Here is a 24,995-nt window from a genome sequence, read left to right as displayed (position 1 = left end):
GGGTGTTAAAAGAACCACGCAATTCAGGAGATGTACTTGAAACCCAATGCAAAAGCCGTGACAAAGTTTGTATAAAAGCCTCGGCACGAATCAAGGTCACGTGATCATCCCCATCCCGCCTTGTAGCTAGGCAGCACCCGAATCTCGTGCACCTCCCACGTGCGACGCGTGCCACTCGCACGTCCGTACACCCGCTTTCCCTCCCCTATACACACGCCTCGTTCGTGCCAAACCCTAACCTCACACACTCGCACCGAGACACGCTCGCCTCTGCGCACACACGCGCGAAACCCCAGGCCTCGCATGCTCGCACGCTTTCTCACGCTCTCTCTCTCTCTCTCTCTCTCTCACCGGCCGGACTTCACCACTGTGCTCGCCGGAGAATCCCACGCCTTTCTCGTCGCCTCCTTCGGTTCCGCTCTCGACGGTTATCCGGTGGCTCGCCGTGACACCGCGCCGGACGCCGGTCGCCGGAGTTTCGGCTTTCTAGTCGCCGAATTCTGATTAATTTTAGTATTTGGAGTGAAGAACGTGGATCTGGAAGAGAGCGTTGTTTGAGCTCTGATTGAGGACTACAAGGTGGAATTCTTGGAGGAATTGGAGAATTAGAGGCTGCTTGTAGCATCATTTCTTGGATGGAAATTGATTATCCGTTTTCACGTTGACATAAGAAGGTAATTGTGATATCTTAAAACTTTTCTCTGACTATTTGTTTCGGCGAAAAACTTTCCTGGAAAAAGCATTTCCGGCGAAAGTTTTGGGGAAATCTCTTTCCGGTTAAAAGATAATTAATTTAAGGTGTAAAGAGATAACTTTTTTTTTTCTTTTTTTTATTCCTTTTTGTTTTTGTTGGTAGCAAACTTTTTTTTCAAAATTTTGGGCTTTATGGCAATTTATAGTAAGAAAATTGAGCTTATACCCCGTTCCATTGCTGAGAAACTGGTGGGAAGAGTGGATAATACAATACTTCGAGTGTAATGTCCTCTTTCGCTGTTCCTAATTTGAAGAAATTCCAAGGAAAAGCTCGACTTTTGAAGTTATATTGTCGTTACTCAGTTAAGTGGGTGGTTTTTTTTTTTTTGGCCTTCTTAATTACTTACTCATGAAAGATAATGAAATTTTTGTTGAGATTTGATCTTCAGAGACGAGTTTTTTATGTAGGCAAAGAGGTCATTTTCTTTGTTTGTTGGTATTTTTGTTTTGGTTATTGTGAGATATTAGTTATTTTAAAGTTCAAAATTGTTGCCCGAGAATGGATAGTTACGGGCTTTTTGAAGTGTGAAGTGAAGGTTTTTGCGTCAGAGTTACGCTGGAAATAGGTTTTGGAGGTTTTTGTTCTGTCCTGTTTGTCCAGGGCCTGAACTTCAGGATGAAAAGATATTTTCCCAAATCATTTCGCCCAAGGTTTTCCGGGGAAAATGTTTTTCAGCAAAAGCTGATTAATTTAAATGTAAAATGAACAGTTTTTTTTTTTTTTTTTTTTGGAGGGGAGAGTGGAATATCAAGTAAAATACTTGGTAAGGGTTTTTGTATGTGCTTTAAAAAGCTCTGTGGGTGATACCGTATTTTTAAAAAGCTGATCTTTACCCTTCTCTTGTTTGTTTAACCGATGGGAAAAGATAAGAATGCAACATCTTTATGTCATATTTCTTTCCATGGTTATATGAATGAAATTCTATCTTCCTGATTCCTTAATAATGTAACATTATGAAATTTGTATTCTTTATCAGAACTATGAGGCTTATGTCTAAAAGATTTTCTGGATCAACTTTTTGCTGAAACTGAGACTTCTTTTTATCTTTTTGTAGTTTTCTTTTGTAGTCTGAGATATGATTTCTGAAGTTCCCGGTTGTTGCCAGAAAACTTCAGAATCTGCCTGGCACGAAGTCCAGATTATTTTGCTGCAGTTTTGAACTATGTCAGTTATTTCATCAATAATGTGAAAACTTGAGCAGCAATGGAGGGTTTGTAGTAGAAATATTAATATATATTCTGGTGGGGGATAGAGAATTGGTGGAGGAGTTTATGGCAACTGAGCTGCATAAATTGATTGGAACAAGTGAAGAAGACGATGACGAAGATATGGAGATGGATGTAAAAGAAGAGGATGATGACGATGAAGAAAATGGACAAAAACATATTGCTGCACCGGTGATGGTAGGGGTTGGAGGGATGGCAACCAGTAGTAGTAATAGCCAGTTTCAACAACACCACCAACAAGAGCTAGTGAGCACCCCAGGTGGAAGCACTCGGAGGTGTAGGCCACTGGAAGAGAAAGAGAGAACCAAGCTAAGAGAGCGGCATAGGAGGGCGATTACTGCAAGGATCTTGGCTGGGCTTCGGAGGCATGGTAACTATAATCTTAGAGTTCGGGCTGATATCAATGATGTAATTTCGGCTCTGGCAAGGGAAGCTGGTTGGGTTGTTCTTCCAGATGGAACCACATTTCCTTCAAGATCTCAGGTACTTATATCTCAAGAGAAAATTATCTTTTTGTGGTTTGAAAGATTGTACAAACTGTACAAACTTTAGTTATGTTTAAAAACAATTTAAAAGATTATTAAAATGCGTCATGTGTACTTTTTCTTTTTAGTTCACTTGGTAAAGACGCTGTATTCATGCTCATCATTTGTCTTATCTGCCCATATCTTGCATGAGGTTGTCAGAAGCTAGCTTCTTAATTGAGTAGTTAATACTTTTAATGTTAGAGCCTTGCATGATCAACTTTAATATAAGATATTAGGGTAAAATACTCGAACCTTCCCTGCATATAGGTAAAATTACACAGACCTCCCCTATATTTTTTGAATCCACACTTTAGTCCGTGTCATATAATTGACGAACCAGTTCTTGTCATTTTTTACTCAAAAAGATTGGGACTATGCTTTATTTTGAAAAAATAAAATATAACATGAGACTTCTTGTGTGCTAGGGTTGCGCCCCTCAGTGCTTTTAATGAAATTGAATTACTTATATATATATATATATATATATATATGAGTGGGAGTAGCGGGTATAGAAACAAAAGTAAGGATATTTCTGAAATATTACTTCATTTTAAAAGTATCATTATTTGTTGTCCTTACCATTGATATCGGACTTGAGTTTATGTTACATTCGAACATAAGGGAGGTGCGAGAGAGTTTTGAGAATATGAGGAAAGTCCCTGTATTTTCAGTAGCATCCGAGAAGTATTTTATCATAGATAGTTAGATGATTTTTACCATAAGGTTCTATTACATTTGACTGTTAGGGAAAAGTGCATTTACCCCCCTCTAATTACAAAATAATTTGCAATGTCTCCCCCCCCTCCAAAATTATCATTGGTATTGAAATGTCCTCTTTTTGCACAAAAAATGACAAACATACCTCACATAAAAAATTTTTAAAAAAAAATGAAAGAAAAAAAAATCATTTATCCTGAATGTCTTTTCTTTTTCTTTTTTTTTTTCCTGAATTTTTTGCCTTTCTCATTTTTTTCTAAATTTTTTATTAAGGGTATTTTTGTCATTTTTCACAAAAGGGGGACATTACAAATTTACAATCCCAGTGGTAGGTTTTTTTTTTTTTTTTTTAGGTAGAGGGGATGTATGTAAGCTCTCTGCCTGCATAATATAGTTGTTGAGGATCATCTTATATGTCACGTCTTCTAACGAACTTCAGAAACCCCAAAATTGGGAATGTTTTCTCTTCAACTTTGACAGGCCCAAAGGCCTGCGGGTGGCACTCCTGCTGTGGTGACTTCATCATCTTCCCATATGGTGTCACAACAATCTCCACCTGCTTCCCTTAGAGGAGTTACTTCTGGCTACCAGAGCTCAGTGGAATACAACGCAGGTCGTATGAAAAGCATTTATATGCCTGGTTCATCAACTTATGATCTATCTTCCAGTGTCCGATCTCAAACTTCACCCTTGGTGGGAGATGGTGGAGAACATACTGAGAGCCATCCTCTTGTTGGTAGCTCCATGAATGCAGTTGGTGACAAGCAGGTACTAGGTCCAAATTGTTTGCAGCTTATATGGTTTCAGATATCCATCCATTGATATGCTATCATATTTACCTATAAAAAAGATGTCGTCTCAAAAGTTGAACCTAAGATGTATGGCACTTTTAATTGCAAGATCATGTACGAAGCAACTCATATGCTGCACATGCTCATGTTCTCATCCAGCATGATTCTGCAATATTACTTGTAATTTGATCGTTTTGTATCATCCCATGTCTGCATAGTGTACCAGATCTCGAACACTGGAAACATGCTACCCTTTCATGGCAAGATGAAGCACAGAAAACCATTTGTATCACATCTCATGTTCTTGCTTCCACCATGACCCTGCAATATTACTAATAATTGCAGCTTTTAGTTTCATGTCTTTTGGATGTCAATCTATCTTTTCTTTTTTTTGTTTTGTAATCAATTTTTTTAACATTCTTCTGTTCTTGTTGTAGATTCTTGACCAGCCCCAAAAGTTACTTGAACGCGATTTTGCTGGAACCTCTAATGTTCCGGTTTATGTGATGCTACCGGTAAGTTGTTTATTTCTACTCCTGTTACTGTAGATTGGTCGTTTGTTTATCTTTTCTTCAACATCTCACATTTCTACTCTATATATACTGTGTATATGCTGCTATTGAGGTAAACATAACTGCTAGATACAAATTTCTATTACTTCTGTAAGTTCTGTTATTGTGGATTACATTTTTGATGCAGTTGGGTGTCATTAATATGAAGTGCGAGCTAGTCGATCCAGATGGTCTACTAAAGCAGCTAAGAGTTTTGAAATCAGTTAATATTGATGGTGTCAAGGTTGATTGCTGGTGGGGAATAGTAGAGGCACATGTTCCTCAGGAGTATAACTGGAATGGTTACAAGAGGCTCTTTCAGATGGTGCGTGAGCTTAAGTTTAAGCTACAGGTGCGTTTCATATGAAGATATGTAATACACCCACTAATGCTGCTCTCAGGCGTGTTATTAATTCAAAGTATGGTGGCATTCACTCTTTTAGTGGGGGAGACTGGTGTGGGTTTGGGTTAATTCGGTGCAGATGTTGCTCTGAAGATGTTCATGGAAGACAGAATTTGACAATGATGATGACCATGTACAACCCAAGTCAGATAACCGTGAATCATAGAATGTTAATGTCCAGCCAAAAGCTGGGTTCATGTTTTTAGTTGACTAGACTAAGGTCTTGAGGTGTTGTTATTGGTGTTATGTAAAACAGTTAAAGTTGATACGGGACATGCAGTTAATGATTTGTCAATTCTTGATTTTGTTAATTCTTCTGAAGATTCATCTGCGTCTAAACCTCAAATGTATGATTGCCATTGTTTCAGGTCGTGATGTCATTTCATGAATGTGGGGGCAATGTAGGTGATGATGTTTGTATTCCATTGCCCCATTGGGTGGCAGAAATTGGTCGAAGCAATCCTGACATATTTTTCACTGATAAAGAGGGAAGACGGAATCCTGAATGTCTCTCGTGGGGAATAGACAAGGAACGGGTTTTAAGGGGACGGACTGCTATTGAGGTATTCCATTTTGTATAACAGTCAAGCTACTTGGTTTGTGTTCTGGTGTGTGATTGGGGTATAAAACTTGGTGAATGACTGAGAACATTAAATTCTATTTTTCTTGTGTACATGCGAATATCAAAAAACTGTACAAAGACAAAGGAACCTAGCCAGAACATACAAAACAGAGCATACCAATACACGGGATGTAAGCACCCACAACAAGATTTACACCACCGAAAATGAGCAAAGAAAAAAAAAGTACAAATTAAAGCTACACAAGCTAATATAGGTCCTCATTCAAGTGCCAGGCTCATTGAAGCGAAAGATGCTCCTGAGTTCCGCTGCACATTCTTCAACATTCTAAACCTAGCTCTGATACAACCTTGGTGCTTTTACTCAAAGGAATTCTTGATGGGAGTGTTATTTCCTCTTTATGCCATGCAAATTATAATCTCAAGTGTAGAAGTTTTATTGGTTTTTTTGGTAAATGGTGTAGGTTTACTTTGATTACATGAGAAGCTTCCGGGTAGAATTTAATGAGTTCTTTGAGGATGACACCATTTCCATGATTGAAGTTGGACTAGGACCATGTGGGGAGCTACGTTACCCATCTTGTCCTGTAAAGCATGGTTGGAGATATCCTGGCATTGGTGAATTCCAGGTACTTCTGAATGATTTTGTGTGTATATTTCAACAGATATGTCTGCCATTTTGGCAGAAGTAGCAGGTATATCTTCGCAAGTGGCTCCTTGTACTCTTTGGCATACACATGATTACTTTGATATATCTTGTGCCTTGTATGGTATTCATCTTTCAAAGGGTTAATAATAATTATAATACTGATAGACATGATAATAGTAATAGTAATAGTAATAGCAATAAAGATGACTTTGAGAAACAATGACTTTAGTCTTGTGGGGCAATGTAAATATTAGTTTGAAAAATCTCTTCTTTAGCTGACATTGGTTTTCCCTTAAACAAATGTTATTTTCTGAGAGTGCTTATGAAGAACAAGTTATCTTCTTGTAAAAAGAAAAACCATGTGTTACTTTGAACTAAGGCAGCCGCTTTGTAGAGAAATGGAGTTCCATATAGGTAGTTTTGTTGGAATTTTAATTAGATAATTAATCACCAATTCCTATCTATTTAAACTTTTAGAAAAAAGTTGTGATTTAACAAGTCTTGTCAAAACATGTAAACAATGTTTGTTTTAAATGACTGCCCTTTAACTTGAAGAAATTACCTTACAAGATAATTTTAGTCACAAGTAATGTTAGAAACCACACTGTTCTCCCATCACTATCCCACCATGTTGACTTGACAATGTCGGTCAGCCCTTCGAATTTTTTTATTTTTTATTTTTTTGACAATGGTTGATTCAATAGTTGATTGGCACTACCACGTCAGTAGGGTGAGATTGTGATGGTATAAAAGCGTGGTTTTAGTATACTCTTTAGTAATAGCTGGAAAATAAGAGATTTTTTTTTTATATAAAAAACATGATAATAGTATTGCTCACAGTGTGCTAATCATCTCAACCTATTGTTGCCATTGTCTCTTTACACAAGTCATGTTTTTAGTTCTTGTCCGAGTGTTATTATAATTATTTTTCTTTATTTTGCAGTGTTATGACCGGTATTTGTTGAGAAGTCTGAGGAAGGCCGCAGAAGCTAGGGGACACTCCTTATGGGCAAGAGGACCAGATAATGCCGGTTCCTATAATTCCCGGCCTCATGAAACGGGTTTCTTTTGTGATGGAGGTGATTATGATGGCTACTATGGAAGGTTCTTCCTTAAATGGTATTCTCAGGTTTTAGTTGATCATGGTGATCGAGTGCTTTATCTGGCAAAGTTAGCTTTTGAACGGAACCGTATTGCTGCAAAGGTGAGTTAGCTTTGAAGATTCTTCTTATTTTACAGGAAAGATGCAATTTTTGTAATGAAGATTGAAAACTGCTTTCACCTTCATTCTTGTTTTTTACTGTTTTCACCCTGCTTTCAAGGAGAATTACCTAATTGCCTTGTTGCTGACCCAGTTCATGGTAAACTGAGTCATAACATTTGGTCAATTTAATTTAGATTATCACAAATATAAAATGCTATGTGCATTCATCTTCACTATAAATATTGAGTTATGGAAGTTGTTTTACTAGTTATGGCTTAATTCAGTAAGTTCATCTAAATCCTAATTTTTGGAACCTTAAATTTTTGTTTTACTATTTATGGCTTGTTTTAGACTGTTTGCTATATTTTAATTGTTGAGCAGCTACCAAGTATTCACTGGTGGTACAAGACAGCCAATCATGCTGCTGAATTAACTGCTGGGTTCTATAACTCTTGCAATCGTGATGGTTATGCTACAATTGCAGCAATGATAAAGAAGCATGGAGCTGCTTTAAATTTCACTTGTGCTGAGGTACAAATGTTAGACCAGCATGGGGACTTCTCAGAGGCACTGGCAGATCCTGAGGGTTTAGTCTGGCAAGTAAGCATCACTGTATGAAACATCTTGATGACCTCTGTTATTTCCTTAATTTAAGTTTGCTATTACATTGGGGAAAGCTGGAATATATTACTAGAGCCTCTGTATGTCTCTTGTGGCGAGTTTGGAGAAATATTTTGCAGATGATTGCTTAGATTCAAGTCTGCAGATTTATTTTTGAAATGTTTAGCAGTGAACATCCTAATTGTCTATTTCAGGTGCTGAATGCTGCATGGGATGTTGGCATACCAATTGCTAGTGAAAATGCACTTCCTTGTCATGACAGAGTAGGCTACAACAAGCTATTAGATAACGCCAAGCCCATGAATGATCTAGATGGGAGGCATTTTTTGTCTTTTACCTACCTTCGGCTTAGTCCACTTCTTATGGAAAGTCAAAACTTCATGGAATTTGAACGCTTTGTCAAGAGAATGCACGGTACACTCTTCTTCAAATGTTGACTTGCATTTATACCCATTTGGTAGGGAGGGTATCAATCCCTTTGTTTGCCCAGGAATAGGGATTTTTTTACTTCAGCTTGGGTTTTACTGATAACCAATCAGTATATATGCCTTGAGATTGAGATCATTTAAAAAGGTGGTTAGTCCAATGAAATGGCTTCCCTTGATTGTCTGTCATCAGCATTGAAATTCTTACTGAATCAGTTCAATGCAATCTAAAATAATAGACAGACTTGCTTTTCAATGTCTGTAAAACTTCTGCATGATCTAAGTAATTTATAATCTTTTACAGAACATAAGCATAAGTCTCTATGAGCAGTTTGGTATAATGGAATTTAGATTAGTCACAAGCCCATTAGTGAGTTCATACGTCTGCATCGATACAATTTATGTATCAGGATAGCTTCACACAATTGCTATACTGAATTTGTCTTGCAGGGGAAGCAGTTCTTGATCTCCAGGTATAGTGGGATGACAGAAGTCTCTCCAGGATGTGTATTATTTATCTCTCCACACCCCCCCCCCCCCCCCCCCCCCCCCCCCCCACCAAAAAAAAAAAGTGTTGGGGGTTACTGTGTTGCAGGTTAGGGGAATAGTATTTTTAGTTGCTATTATCTATACTAGGTAATTGACAACTAGGTCGGGCTATTTTTTAATCAAAGCACAGCCAATATGTAAAAGTAATTTATACCTAGATTTAGCATTATCCTTTTGAATGCATGAAGCAGAATCTTCGTCAGTGTATTAAATTATTGTTCCACCCTAAGGGTTCACCTAGAGTAGCTTGGTGAAAATATTTTGTTGTGGTCATAATGTGCTACATAGCACAGGTGATGTTTATTAACCCAACTACATAGTCATATATCAATTGGCAGATACAGCTTGTGCTTTCTATTTCATTAGAAGTTTTTAAGATGTATAGAATGCTGCTGCTTGAGCTTAAGAAATGTGACATAGAAGGTGGTGGTGATTAGGGAAATGAGAATCTCCTCCATTTTGCATCTTTATCCTCTGAATTTGTGCTTCTTAACCTGCCTGAATATGATGATGATAACCATAGTTCAAATTTGGTTTCGTTTTAATTCCCATAAAAAAATAAATAAATAAATAAAAAAAGAACACCCACAAATAATGATAATTAATTCCCTTCAGTTGGGTTTTTTTCTTTTAAATCACATACCCAACCAATTAAGACTTGGGAAAAGTACAAAGCAATCAAAGCCATACGGACAAAATGCCCTTAATCAAACTGCATAAACCCATGACATCCTTTTGAAGACGCTTAGGATGCTCGCTTTTGCTTTTCACTTCGCCACAGGCGCACAGGCGAAAATCGCTACTGCTTTACATTTTTTAAGGTTTCCAATGCGATCATTTACCAAAAGTGCTTATTTATTTTGTTGGTTTTCTAGTTCTAGTCACATTCCTTTTTAAGGTTTGATTGGTACTGCCACTTTTATGTTTTTTAGTTTCATCTATGGAGCTGACTGCTGAGTGGTACATAAATGTTTCATTCCATGTTTTATATAAATTTTTTTAAAAAAAAAAATACATATCATTCATTTATTGACTCATATAATTTTCTTATTTATTATTTGAAGAAAACCATATAAAAGAGATGGTAATATGCTTAATATATATTATGGTTGACATTTAATAAATTAGAACCAAAATGTAACATGTATATTTGCTTTGGCTAATAACATACATGTACAAATCTTCATGTCCCTTGGAGGAGTAAAAGAATCATTGAATATTTAAATTATTTTTACATTTGATCGAAGCTGGACATACATGTACACATAGCCCTATCAAAGGGTGCTTGACATGAATCAAAGAATGACTTGTTGGCTAAGTTACAATGTGAAATTCTTTTGATCGTCTATGGCTTTTTGAACACCATTTGACCAGACTCATCCACGTCAAATAGACGCCCTACAAATCCATCCCAGCTTTCCTTCCTTCTCTTGAATGACACGGATGAGATATCCTCACTTGATCTGCCAGAATTCTCGCCTTCCATTTCCTGGAATGTTCCATATTCAGATGGAGAGTATGCCTGAGGGATATCCAAAGCAACGGCTCTCTGAAGCGCTGCCTTGTATTCCTGGCTATGTTCTCGAGCAAGAGACTCATGACGCTCCATCCTCTGCTTTACCGGAATCTCCATAATCTTATCGTTCTCCAGCATTAACTGAATTCAAGATGCATAATGTTTCAAAACCACTGGAAATGTTGGAAAATAAGCTTTCAATGTTCAACCATTTAAACCACTAGTGGTATTTACACATACATGGCCACTAAAGCTTTACTGTGAAGACACTGGATTCTCATTTATAAGAGAGAGGCAGTTAGATTTTAGACAACAAGGAGAAATGTTGAAATCCTGGAAAATGATTTAATTAGTTGAAATACTATGGAGAAAGCAAATAGAATAAATTGCTTGCAGGCGGTTTTCCAAATGCAACCTATCCAATGGCTAATATTTCATCTCTAAAGCTTTGATGTAGGAATTAAGCATAGTATCATCAAAACATAGAAGGGAAAAGCGGGGTGGATCCTGGATGGTTATGGAAGCTTGTAGGGTAATCCCATGGATGCTTAGGTGCCTAAGAAAATAGCTCAATTGTGTGAGTTATCTGTATGGAATTATGTACTTTCCACAATTTTTTTTTTTTTTATTATAAAATAATCGCCATCTCTTTCACTTCAGTGGAATTTCCGAAGTGGAATTTCCATCCTAGTTTTAAACAGAAACGGCAGTGGGGATGGCGGCAGAAAACTGTAATATTAAAGTTTTTTCTATTGCCAATAACTTACATCAAGAGCCCTTTGTGATTCTCTCTCTATCCAAATGATAGCGTGGTCAGAAGTTGCATTGCAAGAAAGAACTATGTGCTCAAACCTCCCATCCACAGGTACAGCCGTCCTCACAACTGGTGGAAATCTTCCTAACCTGCAACATGGAAAATAAATTGTGCATAAAGCACCAAACTAGTGCCATACTTCAAATGATCCCACCTGAAAGGCATGGATATAACACATATACCATTTTACAAACAAAGTTTATAAAAATATTGGACATCATTTCATAAATGCTCTAAAAGAATTTTAAGATACTAAACCTTAAAATAACTCCAAAGAACCAATTATTATTATTATGACTAATATGCCTCTCACTCTAGTCATTTCTCAACATTTTCAAAAAATTTGTCTTTTTGGTGATTCTAATATTTCAATCTCCCCTTTCATTTACCACATTAATCTCTTAATTCATAAGGAATGACAACAAAGATAGCCCAATTCTCTCAGACAAGTTCCAAAATAAATTCAGCATGTGAAACAGGCGAGCTTGTCATTGCAGCAGAGGTTAAAACGCAACTGGGTTACTTTCCCTAACTAGGCAGAAGGTTTAGGCATCACTGTATCGCATGTAAGACTGTCGAACAAAAGCACCCCATAATTTACACCATGGCTACCATGAGAATTGGTCCTCAGGGGCTCTATTTGAGCTCAGTACTCAACAGCTGCAAATCCACAGTGATTCCAGCATCAGTGTACGGGATGGGTTTCAGAGACTCTTGATGACTAAAGCAGATGGTAGAAGCTCCTGAAAGTGATTGTCAGGTGGCACAGGCCACCTTTGGTGAAGCCAAAGTCCAGACTCCAGCCTACCAGGTTACCCCACCTACCCCAAAAGAATCAGAGAAGAGAGAGAGAGAGAGAGGGAAGTATTTTGTTGTCTCCAAAGATGATGCCCAGACAGTCTGATGGGAAAATGCCTAAAGAGTGCCTGTAAACAGGAGCAATCTGCCAGGAGTAAGGCCCCTGCATGTGCCACATTGGCCAAACAATTCTAGATAAAGAAAGCGGCTACATATGCCTCCTCAACAACACTCACCAGTCTCTTCCACATACTCTTATATAAAAAAATTAAAAATTAAACTCTTACACTCTCCTCTCACTACCTTTTAAGTTGCTCTATACCTAGTAAAGTTAAGCCTCCTCTATATAAATCCCCCACATCACCTATGAGTTAGTTGGTTGCCTCTTTCAGTAAAGGATATTCAAACATCAAGCCAGTGCCTCTTCTTAACTGAGCGCATGTTAGGGAATTTAGTGCTCAATATGAACCTTATATACCTTAAGGGCTTCCGTTCGACAATGTGATAGAGCCGACCAGGTGCATAGAGCCGTCTTGGATCTTTAAGCATCTTCTCCTCCAGTGTGCATGTATCCTTCAAGCACATTAGGCACAGTAAGCATGGCAAGCTGTCCAAATGAAGAAAACCCAACTTTAGAATCTTACCCGGATTGTACACTCTGAATTGTATGGGAAAATGATATTAGTGACAGACTAAATGCATGTTTATGAAAGCATTCATTTCTAACAATTATTCAGGCTTCCCTCAAGAAGCCCCTGACAGGGACTGGAGCAGTAATTGTTCAGAGAAATAAAGAGGGATACACATTTTTGGTGGTTGGGAACAGACCACAAAAAAGAATGGCTTCCAATTTTCATGCAGATGCAAATATAGAACCAGATTTTGAAAGAATTATATATGACTTTCTCCCCCGCCCCCATTTTGAAATCGACGGTTTTCTCCCTCACCTTCACCACCCCCCCCCCCCCCCCCCTCCAACCCAACAAAAAAAAAAAAGATTCCTTTGGAAGGACATCCATGTATATGATATAATAAAACCTTCCAAAAACCATAGAAGTCGTTCTTTCCTAAAGTTCCCCGCACACTGTTAGCTTTTACATGTGCTTGAGAAAACTTTGAATCATGCATCCTAGGAACTACCAAGCAAAATTAAGGTGACTATGACATACTATTTTTTACCAGATAAGTGATTTGAATACATCTTCCAGGGCAGTGGTTGTCCGAGGTAAGAAATCATCCTGGTTCATTAAGATAACTCACATTAAAAACATCAGCACATACAATCATCCATACACGTAAAGGACATGAATATTGATCAAAACGTAATGCTGGAAAACAAAGTAACCTTTTAATGACATTTAAACCCCTTAATGAACAAATCCACCTTATCTTTGAAAATCCACCTAGCTAATGGCGACAAACTTGGTCATCAACTTAATGACATGTTCTTTTCAAAAGATGCTTTGCTCTTCTAATATTTCACCCATCACATGATATCCATCTCTAGCAAATCAGTTATATAATTATAAGAATTTATGAATTTATTATTCTATGATGCTCTGGTTGTAAAAAGTTTGTCTTGACAGAAGATTTATACAAGTACTTTAGCCTTTGTACCATTTTAAAGTTTGATTGTATATATAAAATTATTATATGATGAACAATATGATAAACATTACCATAAATCACTTTGACTAAATTATTATTAAGATGACACATGCAACTAAACTCAGTCCAATGAAAAAATTACACTTACTATTCCAATATAAGTAGGTTGATAGTAACCAAATTATGGATGGCAAGGCACACAAATCTACAATGAAACAATGGAAGGTGATGACTATACCTGAAGTACAACAGAACTGATAATATCTGCATATCTGACTGCCAAATTCAGTGACATACACCGAGGAGGAGCTATAGCATAGCATCGGATCCTCTTTCTCTCAATGTTTCCCAATTTTCCCCGATTCTGAACTGCGACCAATGTCAACAGTGCTACCACCCCAGCTCCTAGGGAATGACCAGCGAATGTCAGGGTATAATTTGGATTCCTCTCGACCATTTCCCTCAAAACCTCACACTCTGCATCGAAAAGCCATCCTGCTGCCTTTAATAGCCCATTGTGGACATAACCACCACCAAATTTTGTCTGCCCCAGTTTGTTATCAAGTAAAACCGCATAATCATTTTGCTTCGCCAAATTGAGTCCACTAACTGCCAGTACTATATCAGCATTATCTTGATCAAGGTAGATCATATAAGGAGTAACATGGCCAACAGTTTCTTCATAATTTTTACGTAAGACTACCCAGTCAGGATTAATTCTGTAACCTCCAGGTGGAGCCCAAAGCGGATCACGAATATCATCTTCATAGTTAGCTAAGATGAGGCGACAAAGGCGAGGAACAGGCTCAAATTCTTCACCGGTGGCTAGGCCCCAGTTTTCACTTTCATGGCCTGCAGTGTAGAGGCATTTCTGCCACAACCAGCGAGCACAAGCCAGACAGTACACACCCTCGAGGATGGGAATGCCACAGGCTATTGACATAGACGCCTATATAGCAAGCATGTTAACAGACATCAAGAAACATGACTCCATGTGTACGTAATGACGGAAATACATATATAGGTGTGTATGTGTGTGGATATAGATATACATTATAAATAACAGACAGAGAGAGATGAAAACATCACGCTCTTGAAAATGTAAAATGAATATGGATAAAACAACAGAATTTGAAAGATGAGTGAAAAATATTAGATTTCTAAATAGAAGTATCCGGGATCAAGGTAAAAGCACCTAAATCAACAAAAATAGTTTACGATATTAGTTGAACAAACAAAACATATGAACCAGTATGGCGAGCTATACATGGAAAACTATAGCTGAGGACCTTCAAATGAGCCACTCAATGACAAACTTGAGCCTTTTTTCCTTTTTCTTCCGGGATGAAAGACAAACTTGAGTTTGCAACAGATTAAACTGATAAAACAAAGATAATTCCAACGGCAGAATACTTCTTTATAAGATGAAAGCTGAGCTAATTAAATAACAAGATACAGATACATGAAGCCCAAAGTGCATGTGCCACTTAACACGACACTGAAAATTTGAAGCCGTTTGTGGGAATCTGTAAGATGAACGGGATTGAGTTTCAGCAAAAGAATACAACTCTAACCAACATGGATCAAACCCACTTGCGAAAAATCGAAATTGAAGAATACCCAAATTCTGGAACTTCAAAACAATGACTCCGGTCTAATACTCCTAGGGTTTTCAGGAACAAAATCCGTGAGGATCAGCGGCTAAAGTTGCGCGCAGGCATAATTGCTTGGACCCATTATAACATTATCGCAAACCAATGAAAAAGCAGCAGTAAATTGCTCTTTTTGACAATCAAATTGGAAATTCCTACACAATAACAAAGCTATTGGAGGCGCTTTGAATAGGAAAAAGCTAGATTACTTAAAGGGTCATAGTGGTTGTCGTTTATGTGACGGAGTAGTTGATGCAAATTGAGCTGAAGAAAAAGAAAATAGAGTATCTTAAATAAAAACAAACGGAAAAGATAGATGGGATTGAAGGGAAGCTGAAATATGAAAGAGGAATAAGGAAGACGGAGTTGTCAAGTTGTGCAATACCTGCAAGTCAACCCCATTTCCTTCGGGTTGCTCCAAGAATCTACCTTCTCAAATGCTTAGATTCCCACTCGTTACGCATCATCATGGATTCATGGACTCGAAATTCTAATCGAACGGTATATGGTTGCCCAATTCATGCAGTAGCCCCACAGTCTAATACCTACTGCTGGGGCTGTACGTCTGTACCTGTACTGTATGGTAGCCTGGTAGGTATGGTTGGTGCCTTTATGCCGATCGATGTATCAACTATTCTAAAAGAGTAAGGTTAGGACATCTTTTTATATTTTTTTTATATTTTTAAAATTGATATGATTTTTAAAATTATTATTGAATTAAAATTTAACTATGATTCATCTAAAATTAAATGGTGATTTTAAAAGTTACATCAACTTTAGAAAGATAAAAAAGGATAAAAATATGGTCCTTAAAATTACTCATTCTAAAATAGAGTAACTTCACTTTAAACCTCTGAATTACTATGCGATTTGATAAGTTCTCCCAAACTTTAAAACCTGTCAATTTAAACCCATAAACTTTCAATTGCAGTCAATTTAAACTCCTACATCAGATTTAGCAGTTAACTTCTAAAAGCAATACCTAAAAAAACCAAAATATCCATGATTTTCATTTAAAAAAAAAAAGAAAAAGAAAAAGAAAAAAAGACCCGCAGGTTTGGCTGTGGCCCATGCTGGGTCTTGGCCAGAGACCCAACGTGGGTTAGCAAACCCACAACTGGGTCTGGGCTGACCCACAGGTCACAAGGCTAGTGAACCTTTTTTTTTTTTTTAATTAGAAATTTTGTCAAAAAAGTCAAAAGTATAAACATTATTGTCTCACTTTTAACTTTTAACGTCTGATTTAGGGGTTCAAATTAATTGTAATTGAAAATTCAGTGATTCAAATTGAGAGGTTTTGAAGTTTGGGAAGCTTATCAAATCGTGTTGTAATTCAAGGTCTAAAGTGAAGTTAGCCCTTTAAAATATGGTTGTCGTTTGTTCCAAGAATAAAAATAAAATAAAATAAAATAAAAAGGAAAAAATATAAAAAAGCCTCCTAAACTACCAACCGTTTTCGATTTAGCCCCATAATGTTTCAAAAGTGATAAAGTAGCCCCCCAAACTACCAAACTATTGCATTTTAGCCACTCTGTTAGTCAAAACCGTCAATTTGGACGAAAATTCAAAACGACATCATTTTGTTGGGGGGCTTCTTTATCACTTTTTGAACATTTAGGGGCTAAAATGAAAACGGCTAATAGTTTGGGGGGCTTTTTTATATTTTTCCTATTTTTTTTTTTTTTTTTCATAAAAGGGCATTGTAGTAACTTACCCATAACAAAACGATGTCATTTTGCAGTTTCCGTCCAAACTGATGGTTTTGACTAACGGAGTGGTCAAAATGCAATAGTTTGGTAGTTTGGGGGGGTACTTTATCACTTTTGGAACATTAGAGGGCTAAATCGAAAACGGCTAGTAGTTTGGGGGATTTTTTTTATATTTTTCCCATAATTAACATTTTGGGAAAACTTTACTTTAGACTCCTAAATTTCAAAAACTCTCAATTTAACCTTATGAACTTTTAATTTCATTCAATTGACCCCCTCCATCATATTTAAAATATTAAAAGTGATTAAATGACTTTTATACTCCTTAGTTTTTTAAAATTTTCAAATTTACCTTTAATTTCAAATTAAAATTAAAAAAAAAAAAGAAAATCGAAGGGTAATTTGGTTTTTTTAGGCATTTCCGTTAGAAGTTGACGGCTAAAACTAATGGAGGAGATAAATTGATTGAAACTGAAAGTTTATGGGTGTAAATTGAGAGTTTTTGAATTTTTTTGGGTTTTCTCAAAATGCGTAGTAGTTCATATGTGTAAAGTGAAGTTTTTCATAAAATTTGTAGTGTCACGACGTAACATGTGCACTTGAAAATGTGAAAATGTGTATAGCAAATATTTAGTTAAAGGGGAAACTTCAGAAAACCCCCATGAACTTCAAGCCGATTTGAAAAACCCTCATTGAATTTTCAAAACTCTCACTTAGGCCCCCTGAACTTTGGTTTTCTCTCACTTTGGACCATTTTAACATTAAACTACGTCGTTTTGGACTTCAAAACTACTTCACCACCCAACCCAAAACGACGTCGTTTTTTAGCATAATATTAAAAAAAAAAAAAAAAAAAAAAAAAAAAAAAGGAAAAGCAATATTTTTTTTTTTTATAAAAAAAAAAAAAGAAAAAGAAAAAGAAAATCGGGGTGGTTGAAGCCACCCCCTGGCCTGTCTGGGGGTGGCCGGACCACCCCCTTGGCCATGGGGGTGGTCCGGCCACCCCCAAAAGGCCCAAAAAAAAAAAGGTGGCCGGGGGGGGGGGGGGGGGGGGGGGTGGGATGGGTGCATTTGGGGTGGCCGAAACCACCCCCAGCCCCTTGGGGGTGGTCCAGCCACCCCCAAATGCACCCCATCCCCCCTTTTTTTTATCCACCCCCTTGGCCAAAAATGGGGTGGTCCGGCCACCCCATTTTGGCCAAGGGGGTGGCTGCCCGATTTCCCCTTTTTTTTTTCTTTTTTTTTTTTGCTTTTTTAAAAAAATTAATACCTAAAACGACGTCGTTTTGGGCTGGGTAGGTGTTGTAGTTTTAGGACATAAAACGACTTAGTTTTAGGGAAGGGTAAAATGGGTATAAAAAGTCAAATTGTTTGACTTTAATGTTAAAATGGTGCAAAGTGAGAGAAAATCAAAGTTCAAGGGGCCTAAGTGAGAGTTTTGGAAATTCAGGGGGGATTTTTCAAAAAGGCTGAAAGTTCAGGGGGGCTTTATGAAGTTTCCCCTTAGTTAAAATTTAGTTAAACAACACTTTTTTTCTTTTTTTTTCTCTCTCTCTATTTTAGTTATCAACTTCTCAAAAGTGTCATTTTAACTATTAACTTTCACTATTTCGTTTAAAATATTATTTTATTTATGTATTTACACTATTCACAACGAGGAGATATAATCATATTGATTTTTAATGCATTATTGAGCTACAATGCTTAGTAAATTTTGCCTATGATTGCAATCATTTGTCAATTCCTTGGTCAAAGTGACTAGCCGGATGATAATATTTTTTAGCAATTTTTTGTTACATGCTCGATTTGAATAGGGCTGGATATCAGCCAAATCGATAATGGTACAGGGTATTCGCTTTTACGCTATGATAAAAGTTGGCAATGTCAGTAATTTCACCGACTTTATTTCGATAAAAGCAATCTCGACCGCCACCAAGTCAATAGGCAATGGCGGCTGGTAGACAGTTAGAGTGAGAGGGTAAAGAAGAGAATGAAGGAGATAAAATGATAATGGTTATGGTGGGTTTGTTGCTGAAGAGTAAAAAAAGGAAGATTGGTTTGGGCTAAAAATGGACAAAGAATCATAATACATGTTCCAAAAATTGGCCTTTCTCTTCAAACTTGTCTAGTTTGATGAGATAGTGAGATGCGTGTTCTATATGTGTGTGTAGAGAGCGAGGGGAGAGAGAGAAAGAGAGAGACAAACTATGAGAACTGAGAGGGCTAGGGTTAAGGAAGAAATAGATGAATACATACTAAATTCTCTCTTAGTACCATCGCCATTCAGCCATGCCTTCTGTCGTTCACAATCATTCAAGTGTTGCAGCCATTGTTCTTAGCCCTCGCCGCCGCTCCTAGTCGTCGTTTGGGATATAGATTGTGTAACGACTCAGGGAAAAGCGCTAGCCACATCTGCGCTATTACTCCAAAAGGACTAGTCAATTTAAAGTTTTCCTATAATTCATTATAAAGTTCAGTTTCACCTAGTAACTAGGCAATGTGGGACTTAACACCTATGACTATCTCTATAAACCATCTACTATATGTGAACTTCTTCTCATTTTCCCAATATGGTATCGGGGTGTTACAAACTCCATCTCTTAAACTCCTGACGTCCTCATCATGTCCACGTCATGCAGTGCTCTAGTACCACATGACCTGGCGTTACTAAGTGGCTCTGATGCCACTTGCAACGACCCAGGGAAAAGCGCTAGCCACATCTGCGCTATTACTCCAAAAGGACTAGTCAATTTAGAGTTTCCCTATAATTCATTATAAAGCCTAGTTTCACCTAGTAACTAGGCAATGTGAGACTTAGCACCCATGACTATCTCTATAAACCATCCACTATATGTGGGCTTCTTCTCATCTTCCCAATATGGGATCGGGTGTTACAGATTGAGTTTTTTCAAAGCCCGATCTACTCTTCCCTATCGATCTTGCCTCCAAACGCGCCTATCCATCGTCCTCAGCGGCTCCCCAACTCCTCCCCGCCACCAGCCGACCCTCGATCCTCCAACCACGTGCCACCAAATCATTCGCCACTCCTCCTCTAGTTCAGCAGCTTTGTGTGGTTGTTTTTTCTGTTGTTGTCTTTCCGTTATTTTCATGTATTTTATGTACTTTATGTTTGGTCTTGCTATATTTCATATTTAATGTGGGTTACAATTTCCCTGTACTGAAGTGATTTGATATTGTGGGAGAGTTTTTGGATGTTGGTGGTCGTTCTTAAACAGTTCTTTGCAGTGCCGTCCTTGCAACATTCATTTAACAATGATTGTTACCTTTACCGCATTAGTCTCTTCACTAAATCTTTATGCATTTTAGTACTGCCTTATGCGGTCCAGGAAAAGGCCAGGCTTGTTTATGGTTTCTCTAATATCATGGATGAAATCATTACCTACTGTTTAGTCATTTTGGATCATTCCTTATATTTGGTCATTTTGAACTATTCTTTGTATCCTTGCTGCATTTTCCGTTTAAGCTTTATTGTTAAGGTGTTTACCCTTTTGATGTTGTTGTTCGATCCCCAGTAGTTGGTGGTGGGCCGGTGACGGTTTGGCAATGGCCGTTGGGTGGCTCGTAGGCGATCTCGGTGACTAGCCACCCCAAATGTGAATGATCTAACAGCCCTAGGATAAACGTGCCTAAATGTCCATACTACCCTTCAATTTCAGCGAGACACAACACTTCCGCACAGCGCATTAGTAAAACTTCCCTGGGTGTTTCAGTCACTTCACCGCTACGGCCGCATATTACCCTTCACCAATTTCCCTTCGAATTCTCATATAAATACACAAACTCAAATCTTACAAAACCCTAATTTTATTCCAGCGTCACGTAGCGGGTGAGCGCCTCTCTTCTCAAATCTTACTAGCAAAGGCTTCTCCTTTTTTGCTCGGAGAGCTAATTTTCCTTTCCCATTTTCTCAGATCTCAAAGTTTCTCGGAAAGTCTTCGCAGGAGCTGTATTTTAGGTGAGAAAAGCTACTTCAACTGCTTCAGTCCCCGATTGGCAACCGTCTATTGCCAATTTCTCATCCTTTTTACTCTGGCATTAGCTTGAAACTAACTGTTTTAGATTTTTTTCTGACTATTTATTTAATTTTATATATTTTAAATCATAAAACATGAAAAGGTCAGTTCAGCTTGGAAAAATACGCAAGTGTTGGATTTTTGGTGTTTTGAAAGGTGCAAAAGTTTAAATGCATAGTAAGCAAAAAGTCACATAATTATTTGTTGAGAAGATTTGGTAATTTTTGATTATTGTCATCATCATCAAAAGTTTTCAAATCTCATCGATAAATGAAACTGTGTATGGTGGTTTGTTATCAGCAAACAAAGGGGCGTGTTATTTAGGTCTTTCCGTTGTTTAATGCTTTGATATTCTCTTTTTGTTGTCTATTTGCTCACATTTGATTGCTGACAAAGTAAGGGAAAATAAAGGAAGTGAAATTATGATTTTGATGGTTTTTTCGATTTGGTCTCCCGAAAATGAAAATCCAACTCGAATGAACCTGAAAGTATGGATAGGGTTTTGTTGGGTGGAGGCTGGAGTTTTCTTGGGTGCCAAACAAAATCACAAATGATTCGTGATTTTCACTTCTTATTTTCATTTTGTCAGCAATCAAACTGGGTTGCTTATCCATTTTCCCTCCTCCGTCAGACTCCTACATGATTAGACTACTTTATGCCTGCCTTAGTTCGGAATTCATATGAGTTCTCAATCGAAATTTGGACGTTCCTTTTTGTTGATTTAATGATAGACGGTCTTACTCACAGTTGTTCTAACCGTGCAATCAAATATGTACCATTGGATTGAAATGAATTCAATTTGATGAGTTTTAACTCCAAGTTCTTAGGTGAAGTTGATTTTTAGTATGGTTGATCTACTAAATGGGACTCATCATATCATAGAATTCCAATAATTTTTTGTTTGTTTGTAACATTTACATGGGATAAACAAGTGATATCAAGAAAAATGTGAAAAGGATTAGGACTCTCCCTATAATGGGTCTCATTTAGTAGATCAAATGTACTAACGATAAACTTAATTGAAGATAACTTGGATTATTTTGGAAAGAATGTTCAATTTAGATAGTTAAAACTCATCAAATTGAATTTTGATGGCAGCCATTGGAACAAAAATTATTTTCTCATGTTGACATGAGCTAAGAACCTAAGTCGTCGTAGATTTAGCTATCAAATAGTCAATTTAATCTCCTAGACCTTCACATGGACATCATATTGATTTTGTTGGAATTGCTTTTGTTTCAATTGGTTTGCAAGATTACATTACATCCAATATGTTAACAATAATATGTTGGGAGTCTGTAAATTTGTCAAAATCTTCTTAAACACATTATGTCTTTCGACATTTGCTCTTGAAGAAGGTGTGGTTCTTGATTTGTGAGAAGGCTGTTTGCATCCATGCTATCCTTTTTTTTTTTTCTTCTTCCATTTCTTTGTTCCTAAGCTCAAATGTAAACACTTCTTTGACTATCTGATGGTTGAATTTTAAAAACATCTCGTTCGAGTGGTTTGAAGGCTGTGTGCAGTTTAGTAATAGCTTTAGGAATTGTACTACTTATTGTTCTAACTATGCAATTTGGTTCTTGTGCCATGTCATCATGGAGAAAAAAGAGATTGGTTTCCACCATTTGATGGGATTCAATTTTATTTGATGCACCTTAACCATCTACTTATCATCTATTCTACAAGCTATTTAAGTTAGATTAAATTAATTATACAACGCTAAAAAACTAGATTAAGCTGAATTTGTATTGGGACTCATTTTATGGTGGGTTTATCAAGTGCACAATTTGTTTTAGTTATTGACGGGTAGTTTCCCTATTGACCTGTCATAATTGAGTGATGATAGAGAGAACACGGGCGTGATGCACTCCTGTGTTCTCTCTATCATCATTCGTCATAATTAATTAATTTTTTTTTTAAAAAATTACACCATATGATTAGTGTCATTTAATAGATTTGTTATAATGACCTTGATTTGAAGTTTGTGTTGGTCTTTTGTTTTGCATTTGCTAATTGCTATTATGTTTCAGCCTACTCATCATGATCAGTAGCTGTAATGTTTATAGAAAAGAATGTTTATTGGATGGTACAAACATCAAATTGTTTTATTTCTTCATGCTGACATGGTGTGAAAATATAGGATTGTATGGTTAGAAGTGCTTAAAAGTCGGTTTTTTGTTATGGTGGATCTAGTAACCATTACAATTGGATTCCTATGCAATTCTTGCTCTAATGTCTAGTTATGGGCTTTGTCAAGTTGCTGCAACTGCATCAAAGACACATTTACTTGAATGTAGCTCAAGTGTGACTGTTTAGTGGTTACCTTCAAAGACTGGCTAACAAATTAACCATTATAGTTGTAGCATGTATGACCAAGTGCTGCCATGCTGTGTGTTGGGTTGTGGTTGCTTGATAGGTTGCATTCCAGCAGTTGCTCAATCTGTGGAACCGTATTTTTTGGCCTATTTGTTATATTCTATTTTAGGTATTCTGGTGGGTTTCTTTAAATTTTGATTGATACAATGTATTGTGCATTTACTCTTTCAGGTGATGGCTCCCAAACAGCCAAGTACTGGCCTTTTTGTGGGCCTGAACAAAGGACATGTTGTAACTAAGAAGGAGTTGGCTCCACGCCCTTCTGATAGAAAAGGGGTAAGTTTTTTTTCCTTGCAAATATTCATTAGCATCCCATTTGGCTTTAAAGTTACCCTGGACTCATGCCTTTAAAATATTTTTATGCCAAGTATTTAAGGTGGTTTGTCGAAACAATTTCGTTGAGCAAGTCTCTGAATGTTTCTTTTGCTTTAATTCAAATAATAATAATAATTTTTTTTTTTTCAAATCTTAAAAATTTGCCCCCTCTACGTATGTCTTGGATCACTGATGATAGATCATTTCTGCCTTTACAATTAGAAAACCAGTAAGAGAGTCCATTTTGTGAGGAATCTGATCCGAGAGGTTGCTGGTTTTGCTCCCTATGAGAAGAGGATCACTGAACTTCTGAAAGTCGGGAAAGATAAGCGTGCTTTAAAGGTGGCCAAGAGAAAGCTTGGCACCCATAAGAGGGCCAAGAAGAAGCGTGAGGAGATGTCAAATGTGCTTCGTAAAGTGAGGTAATTGACTACCAAATGCCTTATAATATTATTTTACATGTTCATTGACATGTTTAATCACAATAAAATATCGTTCTTTCTTTCTTCATGTAATTCTACGCATGTGACAATATTTTTATGCTTAAATAATGTGATGATTATTAGTTTATAATTGTTTGTTTCCTTGTGACTTCTTGGTGATGAGATTCTTTTGCTTGTTTCCTTTTCTACTCAGGTCTGGAGGGGGAGATAAGAAGAAGTGAGCTTCTGCACCAAGATCTCTATGGCGTTTTAAGTTTATTGTTTTAGTTGCCGAAACATTGGAAGTTTGCAGAACAGTTTTGACTCTTTTCTAATTGTAGACCAACTTTTGCCTTCAGATATATTTTCTGCTATTTCTCAAATTCGAGCATGTGCATTCAAGTTTGCAGATTATTTTACTGATATTAATTAATTATCCATCTTCATATAATCTGCTCCAGATGGTCCTCATTAAATTTGGTAAGCCAAAACAAGATCCTCTCTAATTAGTAATATTTGAGTGGTATTTGTCTGTTCACTCTTTTAGCAGGATATTATCTAGTTCTTTAGAACAGGAAAAGAATCCTAATTCAAAGCATTATTTTTTAATTTAGGATTAAATACTTTTGGTCCCCGATAGTTTAACAACTTTATTTTTTGCTCTTTCGGTTTCATTTTGTATTATAGATGGTACTTTAATAATGGCTGGAAATAGAGATTATTTTTGTCTAAATTTTGTCAAAAAAATTGATGA

General features: G+C 37.0%; 3 protein-coding genes across 8 annotated transcripts; 2 read left to right on the top strand and 1 right to left on the bottom strand.

The window, feature by feature from the left end:
* Window positions 1–203: 203 nt before the first annotated feature.
* BAM7 (beta-amylase 7) lies at window positions 204–8,989 on the top strand. 2 transcript variants are annotated; one of them, XM_059601513.2, is made up of 11 exons: window positions 204–674; window positions 1,809–2,463; window positions 3,705–3,992; window positions 4,453–4,530; window positions 4,715–4,918; window positions 5,338–5,532; window positions 6,014–6,178; window positions 7,142–7,402; window positions 7,784–8,014; window positions 8,218–8,437; window positions 8,899–8,989. In XM_059601513.2, exons 2-11 carry the CDS (start codon window positions 2,026–2,028, stop codon window positions 8,925–8,927), a joined length of 2,109 nt encoding a protein of 702 aa, XP_059457496.1. In that variant the 5' UTR covers window positions 204–674; window positions 1,809–2,025; the 3' UTR covers window positions 8,928–8,989. The 2 variants fall into 2 exon arrangements, with proteins under 2 accessions (XP_059457496.1, XP_059457498.1); XM_059601515.2 differs by having other exon boundaries at window positions 207–674; window positions 7,784–8,002.
* Window positions 8,990–10,121: 1,132 nt separating this feature from the next.
* Window positions 10,122–15,903, bottom strand: LOC132187110 (alpha/beta-Hydrolases superfamily protein). Of its 5 annotated transcripts, XM_059601289.2 has the most exons (7): window positions 15,771–15,903; window positions 15,595–15,649; window positions 13,972–14,682; window positions 13,305–13,363; window positions 12,604–12,732; window positions 11,281–11,416; window positions 10,122–10,654 (listed from the first exon to the last, which is right to left on the bottom strand). In XM_059601289.2, the coding sequence occupies exons 3-7, from the start codon at window positions 14,674–14,676 to the stop codon at window positions 10,343–10,345; spliced, it is 1,341 nt and encodes a 446-aa protein (XP_059457272.1). In that variant the 5' UTR covers window positions 14,677–14,682; window positions 15,595–15,649; window positions 15,771–15,903; the 3' UTR covers window positions 10,122–10,342. The 5 variants fall into 5 exon arrangements, with proteins under 5 accessions (XP_059457272.1, XP_059457271.1, XP_059457269.1 ...); XM_059601288.2 differs by lacking the exon at window positions 15,595–15,649; XM_059601286.1 differs by lacking the exon at window positions 15,771–15,903 and having other exon boundaries at window positions 15,001–15,737.
* A 4,984-nt stretch (window positions 15,904–20,887) lies between these two features.
* Window positions 20,888–24,655, top strand: LOC132188821 (large ribosomal subunit protein eL36y). Its single transcript, XM_059603379.2, has 5 exons — window positions 20,888–20,941; window positions 21,027–21,070; window positions 23,676–23,780; window positions 24,042–24,241; window positions 24,456–24,655. The coding sequence occupies exons 3-5, from the start codon at window positions 23,679–23,681 to the stop codon at window positions 24,481–24,483; spliced, it is 330 nt and encodes a 109-aa protein (XP_059459362.1). The 5' UTR covers window positions 20,888–20,941; window positions 21,027–21,070; window positions 23,676–23,678; the 3' UTR covers window positions 24,484–24,655.
* Window positions 24,656–24,995: the final 340 nt, after the last annotated feature.

Source organism: Corylus avellana, chromosome 6 (assembly GCF_965113065.1).
Source record: "Corylus avellana chromosome 6, dhCorAvel1.hap1.2, whole genome shotgun sequence".
NCBI classification, from domain to species: Eukaryota; Viridiplantae; Streptophyta; class Magnoliopsida; order Fagales; family Betulaceae; genus Corylus; species Corylus avellana.
Note: the sequence above shows the minus strand (reverse complement) of the source record. Positions and strands in the feature narration are given on the sequence as shown.

Coding starts and splice junctions, on each gene's coding strand:
- LOC132188821 (XM_059603379.2), top strand. CDS start 23,679: ATGGCTCCCAAACAGCCAAGTACTGGCCTTTTTGTGGGCCTGAACAAA. Junction 23,781..24,041: donor GCCCTTCTGATAGAAAAGGG/GTAAGTTTTTTT, acceptor CTTTACAATTAG/AAAACCAGTAAGAGAGTCCA. Junction 24,242..24,455: donor AATGTGCTTCGTAAAGTGAG/GTAATTGACTAC, acceptor TTTTCTACTCAG/GTCTGGAGGGGGAGATAAGA.
- LOC132187110 (XM_059601289.2), bottom strand. CDS start 14,676: ATGTCAATAGCCTGTGGCATTCCCATCCTCGAGGGTGTGTACTGTCTG. Junction 12,733..13,304: donor GTATTCAAATCACTTATCTG/GTAAAAAATAGT, acceptor TCATTTGGACAG/CTTGCCATGCTTACTGTGCC. Junction 11,417..12,603: donor GTCGAACGGAAGCCCTTAAG/GTATATAAGGTT, acceptor TCCATGTTGCAG/GTTAGGAAGATTTCCACCAG.
- BAM7 (XM_059601513.2), top strand. CDS start 2,026: ATGGCAACTGAGCTGCATAAATTGATTGGAACAAGTGAAGAAGACGAT. Junction 2,464..3,704: donor CATTTCCTTCAAGATCTCAG/GTACTTATATCT, acceptor CAACTTTGACAG/GCCCAAAGGCCTGCGGGTGG. Junction 6,179..7,141: donor CTGGCATTGGTGAATTCCAG/GTACTTCTGAAT, acceptor TTTATTTTGCAG/TGTTATGACCGGTATTTGTT.